The sequence below is a fragment of the Pollicipes pollicipes genome, unplaced genomic scaffold, assembly GCF_011947565.3.
Source record: "Pollicipes pollicipes isolate AB1234 unplaced genomic scaffold, Ppol_2.1 Scaffold_56;HRSCAF=61_pilon_pilon_pilon, whole genome shotgun sequence".
NCBI classification, from domain to species: domain Eukaryota; kingdom Metazoa; phylum Arthropoda; class Thecostraca; order Pollicipedomorpha; family Pollicipedidae; genus Pollicipes; species Pollicipes pollicipes.
Window position 1 is genome coordinate 306590 of NW_023596737.1, and position 25747 is coordinate 332336.

At 58.9% G+C, this 25747-nt stretch overlaps 1 protein-coding gene across 1 annotated transcript in view; it reads left to right on the forward strand.

Moving 5' to 3' along the window:
- Window positions 1-1337: 1337 nt before the first annotated feature.
- Window positions 1338-25747, forward strand: part of LOC119102162 (dedicator of cytokinesis protein 9) — a 34038-nt gene continuing 9628 nt past the window's right edge. The window contains exons 1-30 of the mRNA XM_037225511.1: window positions 1338-1375; window positions 3029-3152; window positions 4421-4537; window positions 5961-6133; window positions 6503-6679; window positions 7749-7851; window positions 8243-8426; window positions 8972-9138; window positions 9916-10065; window positions 10639-10839; window positions 11196-11359; window positions 11801-11956; window positions 12437-12519; window positions 12911-13161; window positions 13492-13742; window positions 14515-14602; window positions 15489-15677; window positions 15849-15878; window positions 18260-18445; window positions 18762-18962; window positions 19476-19502; window positions 20669-20815; window positions 21210-21408; window positions 21788-21966; window positions 22286-22506; window positions 23394-23476; window positions 23801-23984; window positions 24278-24460; window positions 24817-24983; window positions 25356-25616. Of these exons, the coding sequence (XP_037081406.1) occupies window positions 3057-3152; window positions 4421-4537; window positions 5961-6133; window positions 6503-6679; window positions 7749-7851; window positions 8243-8426; window positions 8972-9138; window positions 9916-10065; window positions 10639-10839; window positions 11196-11359; window positions 11801-11956; window positions 12437-12519; window positions 12911-13161; window positions 13492-13742; window positions 14515-14602; window positions 15489-15677; window positions 15849-15878; window positions 18260-18445; window positions 18762-18962; window positions 19476-19502; window positions 20669-20815; window positions 21210-21408; window positions 21788-21966; window positions 22286-22506; window positions 23394-23476; window positions 23801-23984; window positions 24278-24460; window positions 24817-24983; window positions 25356-25616 (4618 nt within the window). The 5' untranslated portion in view covers window positions 1338-1375; window positions 3029-3056. The remainder of the gene's footprint in view (window positions 1376-3028; window positions 3153-4420; window positions 4538-5960; window positions 6134-6502; window positions 6680-7748; window positions 7852-8242; window positions 8427-8971; window positions 9139-9915; window positions 10066-10638; window positions 10840-11195; window positions 11360-11800; window positions 11957-12436; window positions 12520-12910; window positions 13162-13491; window positions 13743-14514; window positions 14603-15488; window positions 15678-15848; window positions 15879-18259; window positions 18446-18761; window positions 18963-19475; window positions 19503-20668; window positions 20816-21209; window positions 21409-21787; window positions 21967-22285; window positions 22507-23393; window positions 23477-23800; window positions 23985-24277; window positions 24461-24816; window positions 24984-25355; window positions 25617-25747) is intronic.

The window sequence follows — 25747 nt, forward strand, 5'->3', positions numbered from 1 at the left end:
GTTTGTAATCGTGCGCAGACAAAGGGACCACGCGCGTTTGATAGCGCTGTCGGAGGTATATCGGCTAGCACCAAAACATACTGCACCTTTGCTGTTCTGACCCGCTGACGGCGTATCACTAAATGCTGGCAGCCGGGTGGTGCGTCGGGGCGAAAATATGGTTCGATATCTCTTGACTGGCCGACGGCACGTACTTACATATATGACGTAATCATCTGTCAGTGCATTACTGAGGGCAGCCAAGCGGCCGGAGCGTCAAGACAACTACGACAGAGCTTTATAGGTATTTGCCATCGCATGGGGAGAGTGGGATTATGCGCGTTTCATAGCCGACGACCAACAACACCTATTTGTTGGATGCACTTGGCAGTGTATTACACAGCGCTGGTGGTTGGCCAGAGAGTGGAGACAAAGTCGTAACATGATACTCGGGTGGATAAACCTGCTTGCTTCATGTCACACCCGACAGTTGCTGAATTCTGGTCACAGAGCATGGAGACAAAAACACGTTAGTGTTTAGCAAATATCTATAATCGCGTGAGAGAGAAGCGACTGTGTACATTTCATAGCCCTACCGGAGGGCTAACGAACGGCACCGTCACGTTGCTCTCTGTCGATGGCACCGGTTAGTACGGGTTTCTCCCGGATTTAGCCCACGCTCGTTTACAAGTTGGGCGAGGGGGGGGGGGCTGAAGTCCAGGAGCCCCCTCAATTAAACATGGAACCACACCCCTGGACGGGGTAGCTGCCTCCTTGCTCCTTAGCATTGCCGGCCTTACTCACGGATTGACGGCATGTCTCGCAAGCTACTGGCGCGAGGTTCATTTGTGTTTTAGTACTATTTAATATGGTTGAGACATAAAATGAGTGCGCTGCTTTTGAAAGTATTGCAGTCTTCCTTAACGTCAACCCACCGCGCCCAGCAGTGGTAACGACCATGCGCGCGTTGAGAGTCGTTTCCATGCCGCGCCTTTGATCTCCCGCATTTTTTATCCATTTATATGAGCCGTGTTGGATGCAGGGCGTGTACTTAGAGGGCATTACGAGGTCATCTGAGTGATGTCACCGATGATAACATAAGAAACCCGGTTTCTTATGACAGACAGACAGGCTGTCTGTAATGGCATGTCACGGGCTGCTAAGTTGATTAAATAAAACAGCAAACAACTGGGCAAAACAACAAATGTGTCATCTTGGCAGCCCAGAAGCTGTCAGCAGGCTACTAAAAACAATTCCTTAGATGTCAAAAATAGAACTGATAGTGTTTTCGGCGCACAAGAGTCATGGAATGGCGCTCTTGATGTGCTGCGGTGAGTGGGAGGGTTACTCGGGAGATCCGGATGACCATATAAAGGATAGGGGTGGGAGGGTGCTGGTGAGTTACAAGTGTGTGGGTGCAAACTGTGTGGAAATGTCTGTTTACTTTTTGATGTGTGTTGTGTGGTTCCTGGAGTCAGAACTTGCCCCAGATTAACCCTCTGCTTGTCTGATTTACGCATTACCGAACAGCTGAAGGGGCGGTTCAGGCCGGGACCACAGGCTGCACCACCTGGGCCCCGCCCCGCCCTGCCGATTATTGCTTTTGCATTATTGCTGCTATTAATAAGTCATGCTTAACTTGAGGCTGGGATTGCCTACGTTCCTGGCATACTTTAATTATAAATGCCTAATAGTTGCTAGTCTGGTTGAGTGCTGTAAATTTTACAGAAATGTGTGACAGAAAAAGCAAATGAATTGAAGTTTGTCATGTCTCCTATGAGGACTGAAATTTTTAGAAGCTCTAAATTGTACAAACCTTGATTCTCTGCAGAAAAAATTACCTTTTAAAATCTGGTTTGCTCATCTGGTGCACATCCTAAAAATTTAGCCAGACATAACATGATTATTATTTTCCAACTCTTGCATGGTCATGAGTCTTTGAAATGTTTATTTAAGAGTCCATGATGAGCATGACTAAGGCTTCATTTTTCACTGTTATGGGTGCCAACCTGCCTGCACCATAAATTTAGAATAGAACTGCATATTTGAGATTGGTCATATCTGATTGCTGTGTGCAAACATGGTGAGACCAGTATCTTGGGACCATAAGCACCAATCAACTAAATTGTATGCATGGAATCAAGACAGGCGTTAGGTTTGTATTCATGTTTAAAAAGTGTTTTGTACAAACACCTTGTATTGCAGCTTAAGCAAAGCTATACTAGCACTTAGTAGGATGTATATGTCCACTTAGGTAGGATTGAGATAATAAAGCTTGGGGGTGCAGATGCCCTGTCAAAGGGATGCATATTTCCAGCCATTGTCCATGGGTGCAAATGCTCTTTAATGTTGCAGTGTGCAACAAACCATTTATGCTTTTTGATGCAATTTAGTCATAGCTTCTAGATATACTACAACTCTCCTGCTGTCAGATATACTAGAAAACACTAGTTCTCATTGCTTTCTTATTGCTTGCCATGTAAACTGATGCTAGTGTTAAATTTCTTACCTGTTCCCCAGCATGCTTTGTTATTTATGTGTGCAAAATTTATCCAGTGAAAACAGGGTGATAGGAGCCTGGGGTGCCCCCATACCACCACACCAGGAAGTTACCCAGAAAGCAGATTGAGCCACTCAAATCTGAGTGCACCTTAGCAACATGTAGGCTGTGGAATCATATGTGTGTCATCAAAAAACCTTTAAACACACAGAATGAATTAGGATGTAGTTTATCATCAGTAGTTGGGGCATGCCTTTAATTGCAATAATTTCTGTGAATCTAGGTGACTTCCAAAGAACTTCAAAAATATTTTATGAGGTCTGTGTTTTGTCTGAATTACTTATGTTGCCATAGGCATTTGGTGTTGGTTGGAAACATATTCTGTCAAGAGGAATGGTCAAGATGTATGTTGAGGCCTTTGGTCAGTCTAAAATAATACCATCCCTCTGCCCTGGACTAAAAGGCTCACACAGCCCTTCAGTGCAAAGCTGCTGCTGCCAGGCAACACAGTGTGCTCAGCCTCACTATAGATCCTGTGCTCTACCCCAGTTCACTGTGTGGTGCCCAGCTGGCAGCAATGGAGCGCAAGTTCACCAAGGTGCTGAGCCGGCCGGGCATGGCTGCACAGCTCCGAGAGAATGTCAGCCAAGCTGTCAAGGAGACCACCATACAGGTGGGTGTCTGGCGGGACCTTTCCCCCATTATGGGAACCTGTCACAGGCCTGACCTGCCTGGCTGTCAGTTTGTTCATGGGCATGGAAGTGTATTTTTACGCATGTGGTGGGGATGCCCTCAACAGGTCGCATTGAGGTCAAGTCATGCTGAGCAGAGCTTGTCACTGGCACCTTGAGCCCACCACCTGCATAATACCGCTTTGCTTTAGTGGTTAAGCCTGCCATCACCCTTTTTGCCAGATAAGTCCACAGGAAATAGTTTGTTTGTGCCATACAGTGGTATGCCCTCAGTCACTCTGTGCGAGGTTGACCCATGTGTTCAGGCACCAGCCAACTGCCATGCATGTATTCGGACCGAGCTGATCACTCCTTACGTGACCCGGACTGGGGGGGGGGGCGGGTGGATCACCAGTCTGCCTCACCATCCCCTCGGACACAGGGGTGACGGTATTTAGGGAGCTGTATCCCACCGCTGATTATGGTATTGTCGTGTAAGTTGGCCGGCACTGAATGGATTCTGGAGCAATGCGTTGCGTCTGGCCGAATTTTCCACACTTTTTGAGCCAGACCCTTCGGCCGGCAGTGGACCCGAAAGGCTCTCAGGAGATTGATCGCAGCGGCATGGATCCTCACTGTCATTCCATAACTTATATGGTGGTGATGGCACCCAGGGAAAGCTATGAGGGGGGGGGGGACAAAGACAGAGGGAAGTCCGTGTTGCAGTACATTTAGTTGTAGTCATGGGCCTGCAAGACCTGGTACATTGATACCGCGGTTACCATCGGCGTCATCGGAAGGTCGCGCATTTGGTGTACAGTTGATATATGACACAGGTGAGCAAATGTCTCAGTCGGGAGACAGAACACGAACGGAATTACACCAGGCATGATATCCCAGCCGGAAAAAACCCAGCCGTCGTCTGGACGCGCCGAAAGCTTTCTTTGTGGCCCTTATGGTCTGGTGAAGTTTGCTTCAGCGCGTCACAGTTCCTGGCACGCCCGACTCGTGCGTACTAATTCGTTTGTTTAGTACACATTCCCGGGCTGAGTTGACGCTCGTGTCGGTCCTTGATGTGCCCGAGCTCTACTGCGTAGATGCTCAGTTGACTTGTGCGGAGGCCTACGCTATGTCTGACCTTCGCTCGCTCGGTGACCAGTGCGGTTGACACGTGCTGGGGGCTTTACGGGCCCAACGTCCGTTTAACGTGTGACACGTTGTAAACCGGACTGTCAGCAGTGTTTTGCAATGACCCGTCGTCGCCCTACAGACCCAGAGGCACATCACGGAGCCGCTGGACTACGAGACCTACGTCTCCAAGAACATGACCATCCTGCGGAACGACCCGCATCGGGAGCTGCTGCTCTTCCCGCTGGACGATGTCGAGGTAGGGGGCGGCGCTGTACGGTATTGAGGTAAGAGAGGTGCCACTGGACGATGTTGAGGTGGTCACGGCCACCGCCGACAGGCTGAGATCCATGGGCTCATCGGGCGGGCTCATCTTTGGTGCGTTTGGTACATATGGTACATTGCCACCAGAAAGTCGCCGGAATGCCAAATGGTGTAACTAGGTGTCACCGTAATACCAAATGGTTGAACTAGCTGTCACCATAATACCAAATGGTTGAGCTAGTTGTCACCATAATAGCAAATGGTCGAACCAGTTTCACCATAATACCAAATGGTTGAACTAGCAGTCACCAGAATACCAAAATTATGAAGTAGTTGTTGTCATCAGAATACGGTTTGGTATTCTGGTGACTTGCTGCCTAACACTTTTTTCCAATCATTTGACGTTAACGTGTGATTGGAAAAACGGCAGACAATCTCCCAGTCCGTTATCTTTATGCGGGGTAAACATACGATGCAGTTGAATTGTGTCGTATGGGCCCGAATACGTGAAGGTTAATAGCCAATTTTAACTCATGTGAATTATGAACCATTCACTCAAATGGAAGCGTGGTTTTCCCTTTCATTTCACCAAGAAGTGGCGTGCCTTTTTCGCACCATTGTCGCCTAGTACGAGTGTGCTCGTATTGAGGCACCTTGAATAGCCATTTGTGAGCTCGTAAATTTCAGAAGTTATTGATGTTTCCCTAGTAATCCCGCATCTCACATCTTGCATCGCGTAGGGCGACAAACCCCGGGACCCACTGTCGGAAGACAAACCCCGGAACCTTCTGCCGAGCGGCAAACCCGGGACCCACCGTCAGGCGACAAACCCCGGGATCCACCGTCAGGCAACAAGCCCGGGGATCCACCGCCGGGCACTAAACCCCGGGACCCACCCTCGGGCGACCAACCCCGGGACGCACTGCCGGATGACGGACCCCGGGACCCACCGCCGGGCGAAAACCCGGGACCCACCGCCGGATGACGGACCCCGGGACCCACCGCCGGGCGACAAACCCGGGACCCACCGCCGGATGACGGACCCCGGGACCCACTGCCGGGCGACAAACCCGGGACCCACCGTCAGGCGACAAAGCCGGGTATCCACCGCCGGGCACTAAACCCCGGAACCCACCGTCGGGCGACCAAGCCCCGGACCCACTGCCGATGACGGACTCTGGGACCCACCGCCGGGTGACAAACCCGGGACCCACCGTCAGGCGACAAACCCGGGGATCCACCACCGGGCACTAAACCCCGGGACCCACATTCAGGCGACCAACCCCAGGACCCACTGCCGGATGACGGACCCCGGGACCCACCGCCTGGCGACACACCCGGGACCCACCGCCGGGCGACAAACCCTGGGACCCACCGGCGAGCGACGAAGCTTACGATGTCTGTCCGTCGCTCGGCAGCAACACTCGCGTGAGCAGCACAGCGCGGCGCTGGGGACCTCACTGGAGCAACAGGCGCTGGAGCGGGCCGAGCGGCTGGTGATTCGGCAGTGCCTCGAGACCTACACCGCCCGGCTGGTCTCCGTCAAGTACAAGTACGACGCCTACGCCGGCACCTACCTGCAGCTGCCCAGGTGAGTGGTGCTTGCCCACAACCTCTCGCGTGTGTGCTGGAGCGCTGATGATGGGCTGGAATAGTGCTGATGGCTGCATACATACGGTCTAACCATATATGATAGGGTTATGAAACATGATATGCCCAATCGGCATCTGAAAGCGTCTGACATGGTTCATCCCCGAATGTGTGTCACTGCTTTTTTGGTAGCCCAAGCTGCTTGTTATCCAGCGTGCTATGCCATCCAGCGTGCTCTAAGGAATACGGCCATAAGTCAGCGGCGTCACTGACGCGACGCGGCGTCCCGTACCTGTCTCCGCAGGAGCGTGACACCGCCGGGCTCCTCAGCTCGACGCCCCTCGCTCCGAGCGTGTGCCCCCGCCCGCAGGTTCCCCCGGGCGCCGACGCTGGCGCCGTACGTGTGCGAGGCCGACCTGGACGTGGACTGCACCGACTCGCTGGAGGTGCAGGCCGTCTCCAAGTCGGGCTTCCTGCTGCGCGGCACCGACGGCGCCGGCGACAAGCTGTTCGCCAAGTCGTTCAAGCGCCGCTTCGCACGTCTCAGGTGGGTGCTGCGTGACCGGGCACGGCCGACGCCCGCTGACCGCCGTCAGCTGTAGCAGGTCCGGCCTGTGACTGCTGGAGACTGTGGTGGTCCCTGCGTGGGGTGGTCCCGGTCTGTGACGGCTGCGGTCTGTGGTGGTCCCTGCATAGAGTGGTCCCGGCCTGTGACGGCTGCGGCCTGTGACTGCTGGGGACTGTGGTGGTCCCTGCGTAGGGTGGTTCCGGTCTGTGACGACTGCGGTCTGTGGTGGTCCCTGCATAGAGTGGTCCCGGCCTGTGACTGCTGGGGACTATGGTGGTCCCTGCGTGGGGTGGTTCCGGTCTGTGACGGCTGCGGTCTGTGGTGGTCCCTGCGTGGAGTGGTCCCGGTCTGCGACGGCTGAGGTCTGTTGCGGTCCCTGCGTAGGGTGGTCCCGATCTGTGACGGCTGAGGTCTGTTGCGGTCCCTGCGTAGGGTGGTCCCGGTCTGTGACGGCTGAGGTCTGTGGTGGTCCCTGCGTGGAGTGGTCCCGGTCTGTGACGGCTGCGGTCTATGACTGCTGGGGACTGTGGTGGTTCCTGCGTGGGATGGTCCCGGTCTGTGACGGCTGCGGTCTGTGGCTGATGGTTGCGTCGTGCGATAGCATCTTCCCCAGCCCTTGATAGTGGTCTCGTCTGGTGGTGAAGGCCGTGACAGGGATGACTGTGACCCGTGACGGCGACACCTGCGCCCTGCAGCTCAGTACCAGAGTTTAGAAGTGGCGTCATTCAGCACAGTCATATGTGTCCTTGAACTCGCGCTTGCCAAGATCATGCTGAACCCAGTCATGGCCGCTGCCTTCGTAGCAGTGCCGGAAGGCGACCCGGGTTACGTTTTGTCAGAATGGCTTATGTTTATTAAGTCGCAGTGCATGGACTGTGATCCATGTGGCTGATATGATGGGGCGTCATTTATCGTCGTAATACACTGTTCACGTCACCTAGATGGTCTTCGCACGCCAGACGTAATATAAGCTGCGATATTATTCAACCCAAAATTATGCTGTAACAGGTGTGAGATGCATCCAACATTGTGTGTCCACCGCTGACAGGCAAGGCGCTGACGGCAGCTACGTGCTGGAGTTTTACAAGGATTCGAAGTCGTCTGAGAGCAAGGGTGCCATACCTCTGGACCTGGTGGCCGAGGTGGTCAAGGTGCGTTCGGCAGCATGTGATACGTGTAGGGCAGCCAGTCGAGCCTGCGGAAGATAAGAGTTGTTCTTACAGTGTGGTCCTGTCAGACTGGCCAATGCATGATTTGAATTATAGTTTTTGATATTTTAGAGACAACCTTATACGTATGTGCACACAAACACAAACACACAAATGGGCGCTGCATGACCCACAGCGGTCGATGCGCCCTAAAACCCCAAATCATCGTCATCATCACCACCAAACGCTAACGCACGGGTTTAGGATAGTGCACGGAGAACCCCGCAAGTACAAAGCGACAGCAGCCGTCAACGGTCATAAGCATGCGAGTGACGTCAATACTGTCAAACCACTTTTCCCTGCCCATTGTCTAACCACGCCCTCTGCGCCGCAGCACCAGAAGCGTGGGAAGCACAGTTTCGAGCTGCGGACGACAGACGGCGGCAAGGCATACCTGCTCACGACGGAGACTGAGGCTGAGCTGCTGGAGTGGGTCCAGACGGTGGGCCGCGCCGTGGCCCTCACCAAGGACGACCGACTGAGCGTCGCCTCAGACGTGTCGGCCACTGACAGCTCGGGTGGGTGTGGCTTTCGGTGCGACCTCGGGTTGTGCTGATCGGCCGAGCGTCGCCTCAGACGTGTCGGCCAATGACAGCTCGGGTGGTTGTGGTTTTGGGTGCGGCCTTGGCTTGTACTGATCGGCTGAGCGTCGCCTCAGACGTGTCGGTCAATGACAGCTTGGGTGGGTGTGGCTTTGGGTGTGACCTCGAGTTGTACTGATTGGTTGAGCGTCGCCTCAGACGTGTCGGCCAATGACAGCTGGGATGGATGTGACCTCTGCACAAAAACGTCTGTCGTGTGAACGTCTGTCTGTCACTGACGCTTTGATTGCTGTTTGACGGAGGGAGCTTGACCGACGCCGGCTGGCCGAGCCAGACCAGAGTCAGCGGGCGTCAGGCGGGGGACGTGCCGCATATGCAGCGCTCCCCTGGGTTGGCCGAGAGGAGCGACAGGGAAGACCGCCGCCCGTGGCCCGGCGGGGCGCCTGAGAGCATCGCCGTGCCGCATGACCGGGCGCGTGCCCCGCACCCTCCGCTGACCCGCTCCCCGGCCGGGCGCGCAGGCTCCACGCTACCGGCCAGCTCGGACGAGCGGTTCGGCACGCTGCGCGGTCTGGACCAGAGCCTCAACCCGCAGCTGAACCGGTACGCGCACGAGACCGACTACATGATCGGCCAGGCGCGCGGCGAGGGACGGCTGCCCGTCTTCCAGCTCTACCCGGACATCCAGGTGGGCGGCGGGCCGAGGAAGCCGCGGCTGGCTGGCAGGCCGGAGACCTCGCTACAACGCCGGTGTCGTCGCGCTCGGCGTGGGCCGGCCGGTGTTCATGGACAGCTTCAGGGAGAAAACCAGAATGCGAGCACAGTGCGCCGGCTTGGGATCAGTCGACCCCGGGGGAGTAAGACATCGCCTGGCTGCTGAGCTTTGGCTGGGCGGGCCAGGCTGACTGAGCTGTAGGCTGTGGTTGCCTCAGTTGTGCCTGCTGCGCCGGTGTCCATACCGCAGCTGGCGGCCCGAAGCGACCCGTCATCTCGTTGCCGCAGTGGCGTGTCGTTCTGAGTGACTTGGTGCCACTCCCAGTCAGCTGAGCCCTGTGACACCCTGTGTCCTGCCTTTGGTTTGTTTGGTGCCGCTCCCAGTCAGCTGCACCCCATGACATCCTCCGCCCCCACCCCTCCCCCGCCTCTGGATGACCTGGCGCCGCCCCCAGTCAGCCGCGCTCCGTAACACCCTCTGTCCCCCCGCCTCTGGATGACGTGGCGCCGCCCCCAGTCAGCCGCGCTCCGTGACACCCTCTGTCCCCCCGCCTCTGGATGGCCTGGCGCCGCCCCCAGTCAGCCGCGCTCCGTGACACCCTCTGTCCCCCCGCCTCTGGATGGCCTGGCGCTGCCCTCAGTCAGCTGTGCCCCATGACATCCTCTGCCCCCCCCCCCCCCGCCTCTGGATGACCTGGCGCCGCCCCAGTCAGCCGCGCTCCGTAACGCCCTCTGTCCCCTCGCCTCGCAGTCGACGCCGCTCTCGACGGCCTCGTGCGCCGACCACCTGCGGACGGAGCCGTTCTCAGAGGTGCACGGCGTCACAGTGCTGGTGCGCTGCGAGAGCCTGCAGTTCCGGCTCCAGATGCCCGTGGACGACACGGCCGAAAACCTCAGCCAGGTCAGACGGAGAACCTCTCCCAGGTTAGGCGGAGAACCTCTCTCAGGTCAGATGGAGAACCTGCAGTCTGCCCGCACGGAAGGCCTTCCCGAGTCAGACGTGGAATTCGAACTGTTTGGGCTGAGAACTGGGACGAGGGAGATGGATTGGTAACCCTTGACAGGACAGACGTGGATGCCGGACTTAGAACCTAGCTCGGGTCATTTTAAGCCTGGAATTGCAGCTGAGGCTGGGATGATAACCAGACTGATAGGTATCTCTTATCTTGGTTGTGCATCGGGTGTTAGTTTCTTATACACATCAGTGAGTTTAGGATCCAGTGATATTTATATATGTATGGGATGTCTCATCTGCGTTTCTCTTTTGTCGTTTTTGTTTTGCTTGCTTATGCGATGCCTTGTAGTCGCATTTCACGAAACGTGTGCTCTATTCCCTGTGAAATTTGTTCTTTGTTAAGCTGTTGCATATGAAATGAATAGGACATGCCGATGTCTGTTTTCCACTGATTGTGCACGGCATGTACCGACACATGAGCCGCGTGTTTGTGTCGTCTCTCCGCCGGGTTCGACGCAGATCGAGCCGTACTTCACCTCCCTCTGCCTGTACGACGCCAAGCAAGGCCGCAAGATCTCCGAGGAGTTCTTCTTCGACGTCAACGATCCGTACATCCGCAACCTGCTGCCGAAGGCGGTGTCCAAGCACAAGGAGACGGGGACCACGCTGCTGCCGGACCTCATCCACGCCCCGCTCGAGTGGCTCTCCTACCCCCGACAGGTCAGCCGGGGCCGCTGCTCACGGGTCGCCCTCCTACGTCGGATCGGCGCCCGGTATCGGGCTCGTGCGAGGTCTTTGCTGTTGCTGAGATGGTTCTCGAAGTTGTGTGTGTCGGCTGGTCTGGTGAGGTAGTGGGACATAGCGCAGGACAGTCTTTGATCACCCCTGTCTTGGACACTCTAACCCAGCGTAGCCGATTTCGGCTTCATCGCGAGCGCATCGCCGCGCTCACAAGCCGGGGCACGGAGGCAGGACGCGCCGGCTGACCCTGGCGGTCCGCCGCGCCGAGCCGGCCCGGTCGGGCGGGGCGTCGGAGCCGTGTCCGAGCCGGCCCGCTCAGCCGCGCCCTCCGGCAGGCGCTGTTCACGGTCCAGCAGCCACACAGCGAAATCTTCCTGGTGGTGCGCGTGGAGAAGGTGCTGCAGGGCTCGGTGGCCGTCTCCTGCGACCAGTACAGCCGGCCGGCCGACGCCAAGCACCTGGCCAAGATGCACTGCCAGATTCGCCAGTCGTGCGACAGGTGCGTCCGCGGCGCGCCGGCCCGCTGCGGCGGCCCCCGGCCGGCCGCCGCTGCGACTGTCGCCGACAGACGCTCGACGATGTGGCGCATGCCATGTTGCGTCATGTATTTACTACGAATCTCTCTATATGCATGACTTTATGTTTGATTCAAGTCAATGGGTTACAACGAGAAAAATGAAGATGTTATGATGGAAACACATCAAGGGTTTGAAAGAGGCCTACTCAGTCAAACAAAACCCTCGTTTTCACATTGAAGAAGTTTCGATGTGGGCGCAGCACGGCTCCGGGAGGGCATAACGACTGGAGCGCATTGGCCTTTTCGTGTGCGGAGTCCTAGGCAATGCACTGGCGGTGATGTGAGTGTGTGTGGAGGCTGTCGCGTGGTCCCGCGGCGCCGGCGCGCGCGGCCGCCTGTCTGAGCGGTGGCCCGTGCCGACAGGCTGGGCGGCTACCGCATGCCGTTCGCGTGGTCGGCGCGGCCTCTGTTCCGCTCGACGGCCGATCTGGACCCGGCAGACTTCGCCGCCCTCTACCGGCACGAGCCCAACAGGATGACCGACGAGGACATCCTCAAGTTGCTGCAGGACTGGCGCAAGTAAGGCGCTTCCCCCGGTGCGAGCTCGGATTATACAGCCCCGACCGCATGCCCGCGGCGCCGACCGCACCTCCCGGTTGTTGGCTGCTCATGGGCGGGTGACGCGCTTATCCCCAGAGCTGATCGTTAGTTTGGTGACGAGTGGTGTGACTGGATGAGATGTGTGGGGGTGTTTGAAAATCTCGGAAAGCTTTCAGTGACACGCTACACCAATAGCGTCTCGGGGCTGCTGTTGGAAATCGCAGGGCTGCGATCACCGCGGCGACTCGCTCAAGTGCTGCGCTGCGCGGGGACTGGACAACACGTGGTCGGCGGTTTGTTCCCGGGGCCTGTCATCAGGTGCTCAGTGGGCCGCCGTGAGGGTGCAGCCCGACCGGGCGCCAAGCTCAGCTAAGCCCGGTCCGCCCGGCGGTGCCGCGACGGAGCGACGCCCTGGCCGTGGCCGTGCGGTCTGTGACGCTGCCGGCGGTGCTGTTTCAGGCCGGACAAGCTGAGCCGGCTGTCGGTGATCCCCGGTTCTCTGAAGGTCTCCGTCCAGCTGCACGGCGGCCAGCCGCTGGAGAGTGAGTGCTGCCGCTGCGGCGCGGTCGGGTCACAGTGCAGAGGTGTGGCCTCACGGCAGACTTCGTCACAGGGTCTGACTGTGGCTCCCGACCGTCCACTGCGTGCCGCCGTCTCTGGCCCGCGATCTCTTCCGAAGGTTGTCTGTGCCACCCTTCTCCCCGTCGCAGGGCCACGGTCTAACCTCAGTCAAACCGCGCGTTGCTTGTGTGACATTCCAGCGCTGGCGCTGCGTGAGCGTACCTCTCGCACTGTCCCGGTGCGACCGTGTCCCGCACCGCCGGCGGACTGCCTGTCGCCGTCGCTGGTGCCGCTGCGGCCGTTCGGCGCTGGCGCTGCGTGAGCGTACCCCTCGCAATTGCCCGGTGCGACCGTCTCCCGTGCCGCCGGCAGACTGCCTGTCGCCGTCGCTGGTGCCGCTGCGGCCGTTCGCGGTGCCGCCGTCCTCGCCGCCCACGCTGTGGCTGCAGACGCTGCCGGCGCCGGCGCCCGAGCTGGCCTCGCCTCACACCGGCTACACCAACCTGCTCTACGTCTACCCGCGCCGCCTCAAGTACGACGCGCAGAAGACGTTCAAGGCGCGCAACATCGCCTGCCGCGTGGAGCTGCGCCAGGGCGACGACGAGGCGTCCGCGCCGCTCCAGGTCGGTTCCTCCCCGGCGCCTGGCTGTCGACGTTCACTGATCGGTACGGGACGCGTCAGATGCCTCCCAGATTCTGCCTGTCTACGGATCTGCCGTGCGCTTGGTCAGTTATTCTGGATCGCTGAGTATTCTAGAGGCGAACACGCCGTGATTTTTCTCGCGGAGGCTGAGTTGATGCTCAACTGATACAGCAGTTCCAAGCGCCCGGACTGGTTTGCGAAGGGTTTTTCTGGTTATGTATGCTTCCGCCGGACGTGCAGTCATTCTGCCGACTTCAGAGGGCGCTGAGCCGCCATCGGCCCCGTTGGTGACCTTGTCTCTCACCGGCAGTGCTTCTACGCGCGGCCAGGCCAGGGCGCGAGCTACGTGACCAGTCAGATGACGTCGGTGCTGCACCACGAGACGAACCCCAGCTGGGGCGCCGAGATCAAGCTGGGCCTGCCGCTGGCCATCGACGAGCGGCACCACCTGCTCTTCACCTTCTACCACGTCAGCTGCCAGCCCAAGACGGCCAAGCGAGGACAGGAGGCGCCAGACACGCCCGTCGGATACAGCTGGATACCCCTGCTCAGCAAGGGCAGGTGAGGCTGGACACTGCTGATGAGCAAGGGAGGGTGGGTCAGGGTACCCTTGATCAGCAAGGGAGGGTGGGTCAGGGTACCCTTGATCAGCAAGGGTAGGGAGGCCGGCGTTTTACGGCTGCCCAGCAATGGGAGGAAGTGTGTTCATTTGCTCCTGTCACTGGGCCAAGGCAGGACCACTCGTGAACACCTGAAAGGCTAATGCCTCGCAGCAGTAAGCCAGTTTATGCAGAAATGAGGGGCTGGTGGCTTCTTGTATCTTTGACCTTCGTCTTTCGTCTGCTGACAACAGGTAAAACATTCTACTGATGCTCAATCAGAGGAAGCCCTTTTTCCAACTGGCAGGGCGCAGCTGGATTGCTTTTGCCATGTGTTCTTCTCTTCATTCAATGGTCCAATTGTTTCATTATATCATCTCCTTGCCACGACATCGTCAATTGATTTTTGGTTGGCTGTCGTCGCGCGTCAGGTGCTTGCCGCGGTATCATGTGTTCGTGAACGGCCGCTGCTGACCCTGACCTGTGACCTCATCACCTTGACCTGTGACCTCACTCTGATCTGTGACCCCTCACAATGACCTGTGACCTCCTCACCACGTGTGACCACACCATGTGCCCTCACTTTGACCTGTGACCCCCTCGCAATGACCTGTGACCTCACCATGACCTGTGACCTCACCATGACCTATGACCTCCTCACCATGACGTGTGACCTTACCACGTGACCTCACTCTGACCTGTGACCTCCTCACCGTGACCTGTGACTCGGGCAGGCTGAACCTGGACACGCAGACGGTGGCCGTGGCCTCCTACCTGCCAGCTGGCTACCTGGCTGTGGAGCCGCTCGGGCTGGGCAAGGGGGTGAGTGACGCCGACGGCGGGGAGCCGACACTCCGGCACCGGCCGGACCGGCCGGACCGGCGCGCCGCGCAACCGCCACCGGCGCCGCTGGAGCCGAGCTGTGGCGGCGATACCTCCCACTTAGCGAGGAGTCTGAGACTCCGCCGTGGTATCATTATCGGCTGGCACCAACCGTGACCCGGGCAAACGGGTCTGCGTGGGCGTCACCGCTCTGCTCCAAGCTTCCTGATCTTCAGACGTTAGAATATGTGTTTGTTTATAGGAAATCAGAAGTTCATTTTCAGCACGACGCCACGCGCATGGGGTCGAACTAGTGTAAAATGAGGGACGTCAGTGAGGTTTGTATGTGTGGTCATTTGTCATGTTTGGCGTTGGCTCAAGGGCGCCAAATGACCGTAGATGTCGGCGCTTCGCAAAACCTCAGTTACCATCATGACACTAGATCTAATGCTGGACTTGTAGCTCGCTTCTTTACTTCCGTCCCGCAATGATTCATTTTTTTAAAGAAAAATAATTGCACCTATGATTGCGATGTCTATGATAAGGCTAAGAGCACAGCAACTTCACTTCCTGTAACTTAGCTTTGCAAAGAAGGTCTATATATTATGTTAATACAATGGGCACGGAACCTGCACTCCTGTAACAAAAGGCTTTGTACAGAAGGTCGAAAGTCGTCAAAACATCTCCAAGTGACTAACAAACATGAATGCCGATACTAACGCATGTGCTTAAGCACTTCGTCCCGTGTTGTCTGTGCATGCTCCCGCGAAGACACCGCGGCTTGCGGCCTCGGTGTGACAGTATATCGAGGACCGAGCCAGGCCCCACCCCCCCGTGAGGCGGTGCGTGCACGTGAGCTCGAGCGATGTCTTGTCCGTGCCTGCAGTACGCCGGGCCCGGCATCCACTGGGTGGACGGCCAGAAGCCGCTGTTCAAGGTCACGTTCCGGCTCGTCTCCACCGTCTACACCACCGACCAGCACCTGCACAACTTCTTCCTGCACGCGCACCGACTGCGCGAGACGCGCATGCCCACTGTGCACGCGTCCGACAACGAGACCACCAAGCAGGTCAAGGTCCGTGTCGACCGGCGCCCCGGTCCGCCTCGCCCACCGGCGTTCGGCGGCGCCGGCCGAGGCCGCCCGTCGTCCTCCGTGTGCCGTGTATTGTATAAACCGTCGCCGCCGACTAAGTCGACTAACGTCCGTCGCGGAGGGTGCTGTCATTAAGCGGCCTCTGTGTTCTAGGTGGTGCACCATCTGCCTAAAATACTCAAGGTTCGGTCAGTCGATTCGTGTTGCTGTTTGTGTCGGTGCGCCCTTTACGTGGCTTGGCTTCCCGGACGCTGGCTGGGTGGGCGCCGCGTCGTTGCTGCTTCAGCCCTCCCGCGTGGTCCCGTCCCATCGCTGCACGCCGCCGGCACCTAAGCTCACCGTCACTGCACGCTGCACTGGTCACTGTCTGTCTTGCCGGTATCGACCACTGCACGCATGCCTGTCCTGCCGTTAGTGGCCACTGCACGCGTGTCTGTCCTGCCGGTATGGGTCACTGCACGCGTGTCTGTCCAACCGATATTGGTCGCTGCATGCATGTCTGTCCTGCCAGTATAAGTCACGTTGCGCGTGTCTGTTCTGCCGGTATCGACCACTGCACGCATGTCTGTCCTGCCGTTAGTGGTCACTGCACGCGTGTCTGTCCTGCCGGTATTGGTCACGGCACGGGTGCCTGTTGTGTTGGTATTGGTCTCTGCACGCGTGTCTGTCCTGCCGGTATTGGTCACTGCACGCGTGTCTGTCCTGCCGGTATTGGCCACTGCACGCCTGTCTGTCCTGCCGGTATTGGCCACTTCACGCGTGTCTGTCCTGCCGGTATTGGTCACTGCACGCGTGTCTGTCCTGTCGGTATTGGTCACTGCACGTGAGTCTGTCCTGTCGGTATTGGTCTTTGCACGTGAGTCTGTCCTGTCGGTATTGGCCACGCACGCGTGTCTATCCTGCCGGTATTGGCACTGCACGCGTGTCTGTCCTGCCGGTATTGGTACTGCACGCGTGCCTGCACATGCAGTCAGGATCCTGTTTTGGCATGTTCTGCTGCTGGTAGATATGTTAGAGCTAGAGTCCCAACGTGGCTGAACAGGACGATGGTCTGAGCCCACGCTGCCCACTCTGCCGATGGTCTGAGTCCGCGCTGGTGCTTGCGCGCCTACTATCCCATTTGAAAAGGACCTGTGTGTATCCTCGTGAGGTCGTGAAAGAGAAAATGCCAAGTTCACTCCCACAGTTTTTTTTTTAAATGCCGTGATCTGAATGCGGAAAATTCAAGTTTTGAAGTTAGCGAATAGGACCAGTGGCTCTGGACTGTTGTCATTTAATCTGAACCCTGGAAGTATGCGTGCAGCTCCCCGTTTGCCATTTGCCGTTCTTTCTGTTGGCCTTTAGGCTTAAGGGAGCAAAAGCTTGTCTGATTGGAGGCTTTTGTTTCCATCATGGACTACACTAGCCGACATATTTATGTCTAACATGCCTCTTGAACTGACTCAGATTTTATGAATGTTCAGTGAAACTGCCGCTGTTCTCTTTATGGCCGTCCCGGTTCTGGAGGTGCTCTTTACATGGATATATAGGTCACGATGCTATGTTGGATTTAAGTAAGACGTAGTTGACCATACAAAGCTGATCTCTATATGGACGCTGGTTCAAGTAATTGTAGTTCGGATGCAGTTTTTTTAGCATAATTAAAGTGAATGTGCAGTGTAGTAAATAGTCTTTGCTCATGTTATAGACGAAGGGCCTAAACTCAGAGTCAATATATTTCGCCTTTCACATCCTTAAGGGTAAAAAAACTGCAAGAATGAATAAGCAGTCCTGAAGAAGCGAAAAACGGAATAAAACGACTCTGTTTTTAGCCATTGGCTGCGATATTAGCAAAGCTATAGGCTATCCACACCCATATGAACGGCCGGTTATTTGCGCGGAGCACTACACTGGAGCGCGGCGCCGCCCTGGACATGGGAAGCACGCGTGTGTCATGGGAGATTAGAGATGAGGTGTAATGTAGCTTTCCCTGCATCTTGACAGCCACCAACGCTTCCTTAGCTTTTGCGAATGCATACGTGGCCCTCTTCCAATGTTTCCGAGGTGCGCTGGCACGGTTGCTTGGTCGACTTTTATGTGTTTTTGCACGTGTTTTTTAATGTGCTTGCTGTCTGTCAGACCAGCTGGCGCCCTGGGTGATGTTCAGTTGTGTGTGTTTTCCCTGCTTTTCATCCGGTGTCAGGCATCATTTTTGCTCGGCGGGCTGAGTGTTCTATTCGCCGGTCTTTAGCCGCTTCTTCCGTCTCTTCTGGTGTGCAGTCGGTACTACCCGTGTCTCGCGATGTTTGGAGGTCGTGCGAACGTAGCAGTCTGCCTAATCAGAGATCGTCTGACAGCCTGTATTTATATGTACCTCTGATCGTCACGACACCGCTGCTGTGTGTGCACGACTCGGGTTTGACTGGTGAGGGGGGGGGGGGCGTGTCTGATTCCGCCCTCGCCGCCCACTGACGCAGAGGGCGGGACCGGACACGGGCGCGTCCCGCGGCGCGCGGTGCGTGGGACGCGCGCCGCGGGTGCGCAGGCCGGGTGACGCGCGTGTGACCCGCCGGACGCGTCTGCAGGCGCTGCACGCCATCGACGTGGCCACGCTGATTCGCTTCCTGCCGACGCTGCTGAACCAGCTGCTGCGCATCCTGGTCAGCAGCGACTCAGACGACGTTGTGCAGAACACGCTGCGGGTGCTGACGCACGTCATCACCACCCTGCATCAGGTCGGCCGGCAGCGGCTGGTCGACATCTACACCCGGGTGAGGCCCCGCCGCCGGCGCGCGACCTCTTCGGAGACCCGCCATCTGCCGCGGCCCGCTACGCCCTAGGGGGTGTGTCTGGATAGTCCGGCGGTGTCGCCGGTGGATGGGCGGGACGCGTGTCCAGTTGACAGCCTGTCCCTGTCCGCTTGTAACCATGGGCGGTCTATGTCACCTCCTGAGCCGACGCCCGCAAAGCCCAGCCTGTGTTTCCAGTCCTATATGCGCTGCTCCGTTGCCCCCTATCTTCCAAGGTGTGGCCGTCGCCGACCTGAGCCTCCTGCCCCGACCCTCTGACTCGCGTTCTCGCCGCCAGCACGTGCTGGCCGAGTGGCGTCTGCCGCCAAGCGGCCAGACCTGCGTGCACGAGGCGCTGTGCCGCGGCCTGTGCCAGCTCCTGCAGCCCAGCAACATGGACTTCCTGCTGGTGCACAAGCTGCTGCGCCACTCCAGCTCGCTGTTCGACATCATCATGAAGTCGATGGCGCTGCATCTGCTCAACTCAGGCCGCATCAAGGTGGGGGTTCTGGCCGCGGCCGACGGGGGCGCGGTCGGCGCCGGCGGCGGCCCCGGCTGTTCACGGGGCGACCGCCTGTGCCCGCCCAGCCACGGGTGGCGTTCCTTTGCTCGCGCCTGGCGCCACTCGCTTTTGTCACCGTGCGCGCCGGCTATTCACAGGTCTCTCCGCTCTGTGTAGACGTAGTGTGTCTCGACTTTCGCCTCGTTGTCTGGCTGCTCGCCGCGTGTATGGCAGCCGCACTATAACGGGGGGGGGGGGAGGGGCTTGGTCACGCATCCCGCCACCAGTCGCAGTCGGCGAGAGCACCCGCGCGGCCTCAGTGTCCTGCCCCGCCCGGTCCCCGCGCCCTCTCCTGCGCACTGCGGCTGGCCGTGTTGGAGGCGGCCCCTCCCGGGCGCCGGCTCGGCGGCGGCTCCACGCCCGTGCAGCCGCCGCCGCTGCCGCCGCCGACCTCACTGCGCTCCCTGGCGGTCGGCGCGCGGTCTCAGTGTCGTTCTGTCGACCCCGCAGGTGGACGCCGCCGATCCGAGTAGTGACGTGAGTTAGCTTGCGAGCCGCGGACCGGCCGCCGCCAGTCACCCCGCGCGCCGCGCCCCTTTCACAGACGCCAGCTTAGCCCGCAGCGTTTGGCCGCTGCTCTCCGCGCATGGTCTTACGTTTGGTTTTTCTAGCGCCCGCTGATGCGTGTTTTAGCGCGGTGGCGTATTTTTGGCGTCGCAGCGTCGCTTTTGAATCATCGCATGCCCTACACCCGTGTCATGTCTGCGATACCCCGCCGTTTACTCACGGTTGGGTGCTGTGTGACAACGGTTGATATTATGTCATGTTCGATGAAGCGAACAAGTCGTATGTTGCATTATTATTGGGACGTTCGTCAAAGTTACTCAGGCGTCAGGGGAGATGTTTCCATTTTGTGGCCTCGTAATTTTGGTTGCCTCAAGGGCATCTTAGCTTTACTTGCTTTCTGATGCGCTGGTCGTAGGTTTGAATTATTCGGTACATGTACTTTAAGATGCAGTATGCGTATCTACCTACACGTCACACACGGTCGTAGCACCCGGTTTTTTCTGTCGTTTTGGCTCTGGCTTAACGTGTGCTTGGACCTGTTTGATATTCTCTTAAGCGTAACACAAGACTTTGGGAAAGCCGTCTGTTCTATTTTAATAGGCAGATAGTTTAAAAAAATGTTATGACAACATACGCTAAGCAGCCTACAGCACTCATATTATTGTGGCTTTGCTGTGTATGATTTCTGCTTTATTTGGAAAAACACAACTTAGCATTTATTTAAACCATTTGTAATTAACTGGGCGTCGTTTGGTGTGATCACTAGGTTTAATCGATAACGCTCTCGAAGTTCTCGGAGATTGCAAATCATGGCACCAGTGAGTCGAGAAGAAGTGCAAGAGTGTTGTCATGTCTCCTACTTTGATAAAATCGTTGTTGGTCATCACCTTATCATCTATTATGGCAATATGCCGGAGTATTGACGGTTACGAGTACCGTTTAGCCGTCTCGTCTGAATTGGCACTGTTTGCTCGCCAGAGGTGCTGTCCGGATGGTAGCGGCAATGCCAGCGTCGCCGCGGTGTTGTTAAAAGCCCGACGTTCCCGTGCTTCACCACCGCCGTTGTCAGCCCCGAGCCGCGAGGCCCGGCCGGCGAGACGCACCTGTGACGTCACCGCGACGTCACTGTTACACAGATGCAGCGCCACGAGCGGTTCACGGCCAGCTTCAACAAGCAGCTGGAGACGATGCTGGAGTCGTTCTACCCGTACATACTGCAGAAGTACAAGGAGCTGCCGCTGGAGACGCGCGAGGCCAACCGCAGCATGGCCGCTCTGCTGAAGGTGCGGTGGACGGCGGCCGGGCCCGGCTGGCTGTCCCGCCGGCTGCCCAGCCACCCCTCCGTGCGAGCCCGCCGGCTGCCCAGCCACCCCTCCGTGCGAGCCCGCCGGCTGCCCAGCCACCCCTCCGTGCGAGCCCGCCGGCTGCCCAGCCACCCCCCCCCGTGCGAGCCGGCGGGCTGCCCCAGACGTGCGTGGACTGAGCTCCTTTCGTCTGCGAGCTGTTTCTATCGTTGAACGTCTACACATGACGTAGTTTTCCGCTAGAGCGGCGCGCGGTAACGTTGGACTGTATGGGCGGCTGGGAAGGTGGTTGTGATCGCCCGAGGCATCTGTCCTGACACGTGTGGAGCGCTCCGGCGTGGTGCGCGCGTGACGCTGCGCCCGCTCCCCGCAGCGCTGCCTGAGCCTGATGGACCGCGGCTTCGTGTTCCGCCTCATCACCTCGTACCTGGAGAAGTTCAGCCTGGCCGACCCGCGCCTCCTCTGGGAGTACAAGTTCGAGTTCCTGCAGATGGTGTGCGCCCATGAGCACTACATCCAGCTGAACCTGCCCATCTTCAACCCGGCGCGCACCAGCATCCGCTCGCTGCACGGTAAGGCCCGGGCGACGCGGCGCTGCTGGCGCGGGCCGGCTGCCGCTGCCCGCAGATATACCGCCACTCCGCGGGGACGGCGTTCACGTGCTGAGGCAGACGTCGTGAAACAGTGGGAACGAAAATGCGCTTGACTGTTTCATGTTTTGAAATCACCGATTCCAGATTTTGAATCACAAAGTGTGATTCCAAATTTTGTGCTGTGGCCCTATCTCGGATTTGGCTGCTTGGTCAGCTGGCTGATGAACTTATGAGCCGGCTGGCCGCGATCCGTTGGTTTCTAATCACATGACGGTCGTCTTTGAATGCTGTTGTCATCAGCTGACCTGACCTGCATGCTCTCGCCCTTCTGACCGCGTGATGTCTGTGTGTGTGTCAGACTTCCAGCAGGAGTACTTCATGTCCGAGTCGTTCAGCGCCAAGCACTACCTGACCGGCCTGATGCTGCACGAGCTGCGGCTGGCACTCAGCCAAATCCCCGACGTGCGCCGCATGGCCATCCACGCCGTCCGTGACCTGGTCGTCAAGCACGCCTACGACGACCGCTACCAGACCAAGGTGCGCCGGCCGGGACCGCGCGCCGCTCGCCAGCCCCCCGGTGACGTGTTCGGGACCCCGGACATCTGTCTGGGTTCGCGGGACGGGGTGGCTCTGTCTGGAAGTTTTCAGCAGGTTCCGCGGGTGGCGCGCAGGAGCGTGGAGCGTAAGACCGGCGAGGCGGGTGACCAAGTCCGACGGACGGGCTCGTTCGCTGTCGCTTGGTCGCGGCTGCTCTGTTAACGTCACGGACGCCACACCGTGTCTGCCTCACGCCGTGTCCGCGTCCAGGGCGGTCGGCGCCGACCTGACCTGACCTGTGTGCTGCTCGCGTCGACAGGGCCAGAAGGCGCGCATCGCCACGCTGTACTTCCCGCTGGTGGGCATCCTGCTGGAGCACCTGCACCGGCTGGAGGCGGCCGTGCCGGCGGCGCCGGCGACGGCGGCGGGGACGGGGTCAGCCGTCAGCCGCGCCGCGTCCCATCGCTCCACGGCCACCTGGCAGACGAGCTACTCCTGGGCGGCCGCCGACGGCACCTCATCGCTGGGAAACCGCAACAGGTCAGCACAGGTCGCCGGGCTACTGCGCCAGGTCAGCACAGGTCACCGGACCACTGTATCAGGTCAGCACAAGTCACCGGGCCACTGTATCAGGTCAGCACAAGTCACCGGGCCACTGCACCAGGTCAGCACTGGTCGCCGGGCTACTGCGCCAGGTCGGCACAGGTCACCGGGCCGCTGCACCAGGTCAGCACAGCCCACCGGGCTACTGTGTCAGGTCAGCACAGGTCACCGAACCACTGTATTAGGTCAGCACAGGTCACCGGACCGTTGCACCAGGTCAGCACAGGTCACCGGGCCACTGCACCAGGTCAGCACAGGTCACCGGGCCACTGCACCAGGTCAGCACAGATCGCCGGGCCACTGCACCAGGTCAGCACTGATACCGGGCTATTGCACCAGGTCAGCACAGGCCACCAGGCCATTGCACCAGGTCAGCGAAGTGTCCGTTCACTGGGGCACTGTCTCGCAGCCGATCGAGATTGGCTGTCCTCGCATGGGACAGGTCAGCTCAGGTCACCGCAACATGTCAGCCGGCGACAGCGCTGCTCCATTTGCGCACGATGTGCAGACGCAGACGACTGACCGTATTCAGAGGCAGCTCGCTGAGTGCCCAGAGCCGCACCACCTGGACGCCGAACGCCGCCGGGATTGTTGGCTGCCAGGAGTCCATGTTATCGTCCAGCTTTTTAAGCGTGATTCGGGCGCTCCTTGTTGTCACTGGGTGCGTCTGTGTCAGTGTTGGCCGGGTCCTGGTGCTCCTGGTCGTCACTGGGTGCTTTTGGTCGACACTGGGTGCTCCTGGCCGTCACTGGTTGCGCCTGTGCCAGTGCTGGCCGGGCCCGGGTACCGCTGGTGGTGAGCGTCAGAGCGCGCCTGGCCTACAGGTTCGCCCCAAACATGGACCTGGCCTCGCACGCCAGGGTGGCGCAGCGCGAGTCCACCTACCTGGCCTACATCGCCGGACAGAGTACGTAGCGCCGCCACCGACGGCCGGCACCGGCCGCTGTTAAGTGAATTGTCCGCTGCTCTGGTGCGATGAAACCCAACGTTTGGCGCTTTTGATCGCACATCTAGAAATCAGTTAGTTTCCACCGATCTATAGAAGCTTTGCTGGATATTTGGTACAACACAGAAGCTTGCCAGTGTCATGTAATCGTATGAAAATTAAATGACATCAGATCAGATGTTAGAACCCATCTATCCGCGACCACCCGTGATGCCGCTCCAGCTCCAGCTCCAGCTCCAGCTCCAGCTCCAGCTCCAGCCGTCCCTCACGCCGCATGCTCCGCAGGTCAGCAGGCGTCGGAGAGCAGAGCCGCCTCCACCATCAGCCTGGCGTCCACGGCCTCCTCCCAGACGGACACGACGGTCGAGTCGGCCGTGCACGCCGAGAACGGCGACGCCTCGTCGCAGCGCGCCGCCGAGCTCGGCGACACGGACAGCCAGCCGGGCGGCAAGCGCTCCACGCACAATAGGTGACGCTGCTGCTGGCTGCGGTGCGAGGCGGCGCACGCCAGCTGCCACCCGCAGTGATGGTGCTTAAGGCAATGCGGAGGGTATTTTTACCGTGGTGGAGCACTGTTTTGGGCTATAAGAGATATCTGAAGCAAGTGTTTGGTCGTAGTCTTGTTGCAGTGAGATTGAAGCCCCTTGACTCGAACTTTTTATATTTTTTGTTTTCAAAATCATTACCGATTTTGAGCGGTATTCAGTCGTGGCGGGCTCCGAGTGCGGCGCGCGCCAACACTGTGCCCCGGCGCGCGGACAGGACGCTGAGCACAGCGCACGACCCCGGCGCGCTGTACCGGTACGACAAGCTGCTGCCGGGCGAGGCGCGCGACCTGCTCGTCTGCTTCCTGCACGTGGTGCGTCACGTGCCCGACGAGCTGCTCGTCACGTGGTGGAAGTACGCCGCCGAGGACGACGTGGTCAACTTCTTCACGCTGGTCCAGTGAGTGGCGGACGGGCTGCGGCCTCCGGGCCTGGATAAGAGGTCTCAGCCCCGACGCGCTGAGCGGTGACACCCGCTTGGGTGACAGACTGCACGGAGGTCTCTTGGGCTCGCGGCTCATCGTGCCTTTCAGGTGCGACTGTTGCCAAATGGACGGGGATACTCGGTTAGAGCTGATCTGAATGCACGTGATGTGAGTTGCTTGAGGCCTTGGGCATTCGTTGGCGCCCAGCGCCGCCACGGTGCAGTTCAACGTCAGGCTACTCTGTCGACGGGCTGGATGTGGGACACAGCCAGCCTGCTGACCTGCCGCCGCGGGGGGACCGGCTGACGTCGCGTGCCTCTCCGCGTGCCAGGATGTGCCTGTGCCAGTTCCGGTACTCGGGCGGCCTCATACGCGCCCACCCGCGCGTCAGCGAGGTCAAGAAGGCGTTCACGCTGCCTGCCCGCATGGACCCGGCGGCGGCGGCGGCCGGCGGCGGCGCTCCCAGCGAGCCGGCACTTCCGGAGCCGTCCGGCGGCGGTGAGCGTCGCAGGGACGGCCGGCGGGAGTGTGACATGTGGCCCAACGGGCTGGGGTGCAACATGTGACCCAGGGGGCTCTGGTGTGACATGTGACCTGACGTATAGGCGCGGACCGGCATTATTTGTCCATACCGAACGCAGGCCTGTGAACTGGATAGTCCCGGTGCTGGATGTTCATCAAGCACATCAGATCAATCCTGATCAGATCCAGGTCAATCCTGACGCTTCATGGGATCGCATTTACCGTCGCCCATGCGTGGCATAACCGCTCCGAGCGTGCAGTGAGTTGCAAACAGCCTTCACCGAGGCCGGACCGGCGTGGAGGCCGGTGCCAGCGGCCCGCAGTGACGGTCGGACCCTCACCCGTCAGGCGGAGGCGCCTCGGCGGCCGGCGCCACGCCGCCGCACCTGGCCAGCGAGGTGGCGCTGGTGGCGCTGGACCTGGCCTGCCTCTACTCGGCCCACTTCTCGGAGCGGGTGGCGCAGCGCGGCGGACAGAACGCCCAGATGGCGCTGCTCACCGACGTCTACCTGGGCCTGCTGCACCCGGGCCAGTCCGAGGCTGTGCTGCGGCACGCCTTCGCCGCGCTGCGCATGTTCGTCCAGCACTACAGCGCTGCCCTGTATCACGGTACGCTCCGCATGTTCGTCCAGCACTACAGCGCTGCCCTGTGTCACGGTACGCTCGCATGTTCGTCCAGCACTTCAGCGCTGCCCTATATCACGGTATGCTCGCATGTTCGTCCAGCACTACAGCGCTGC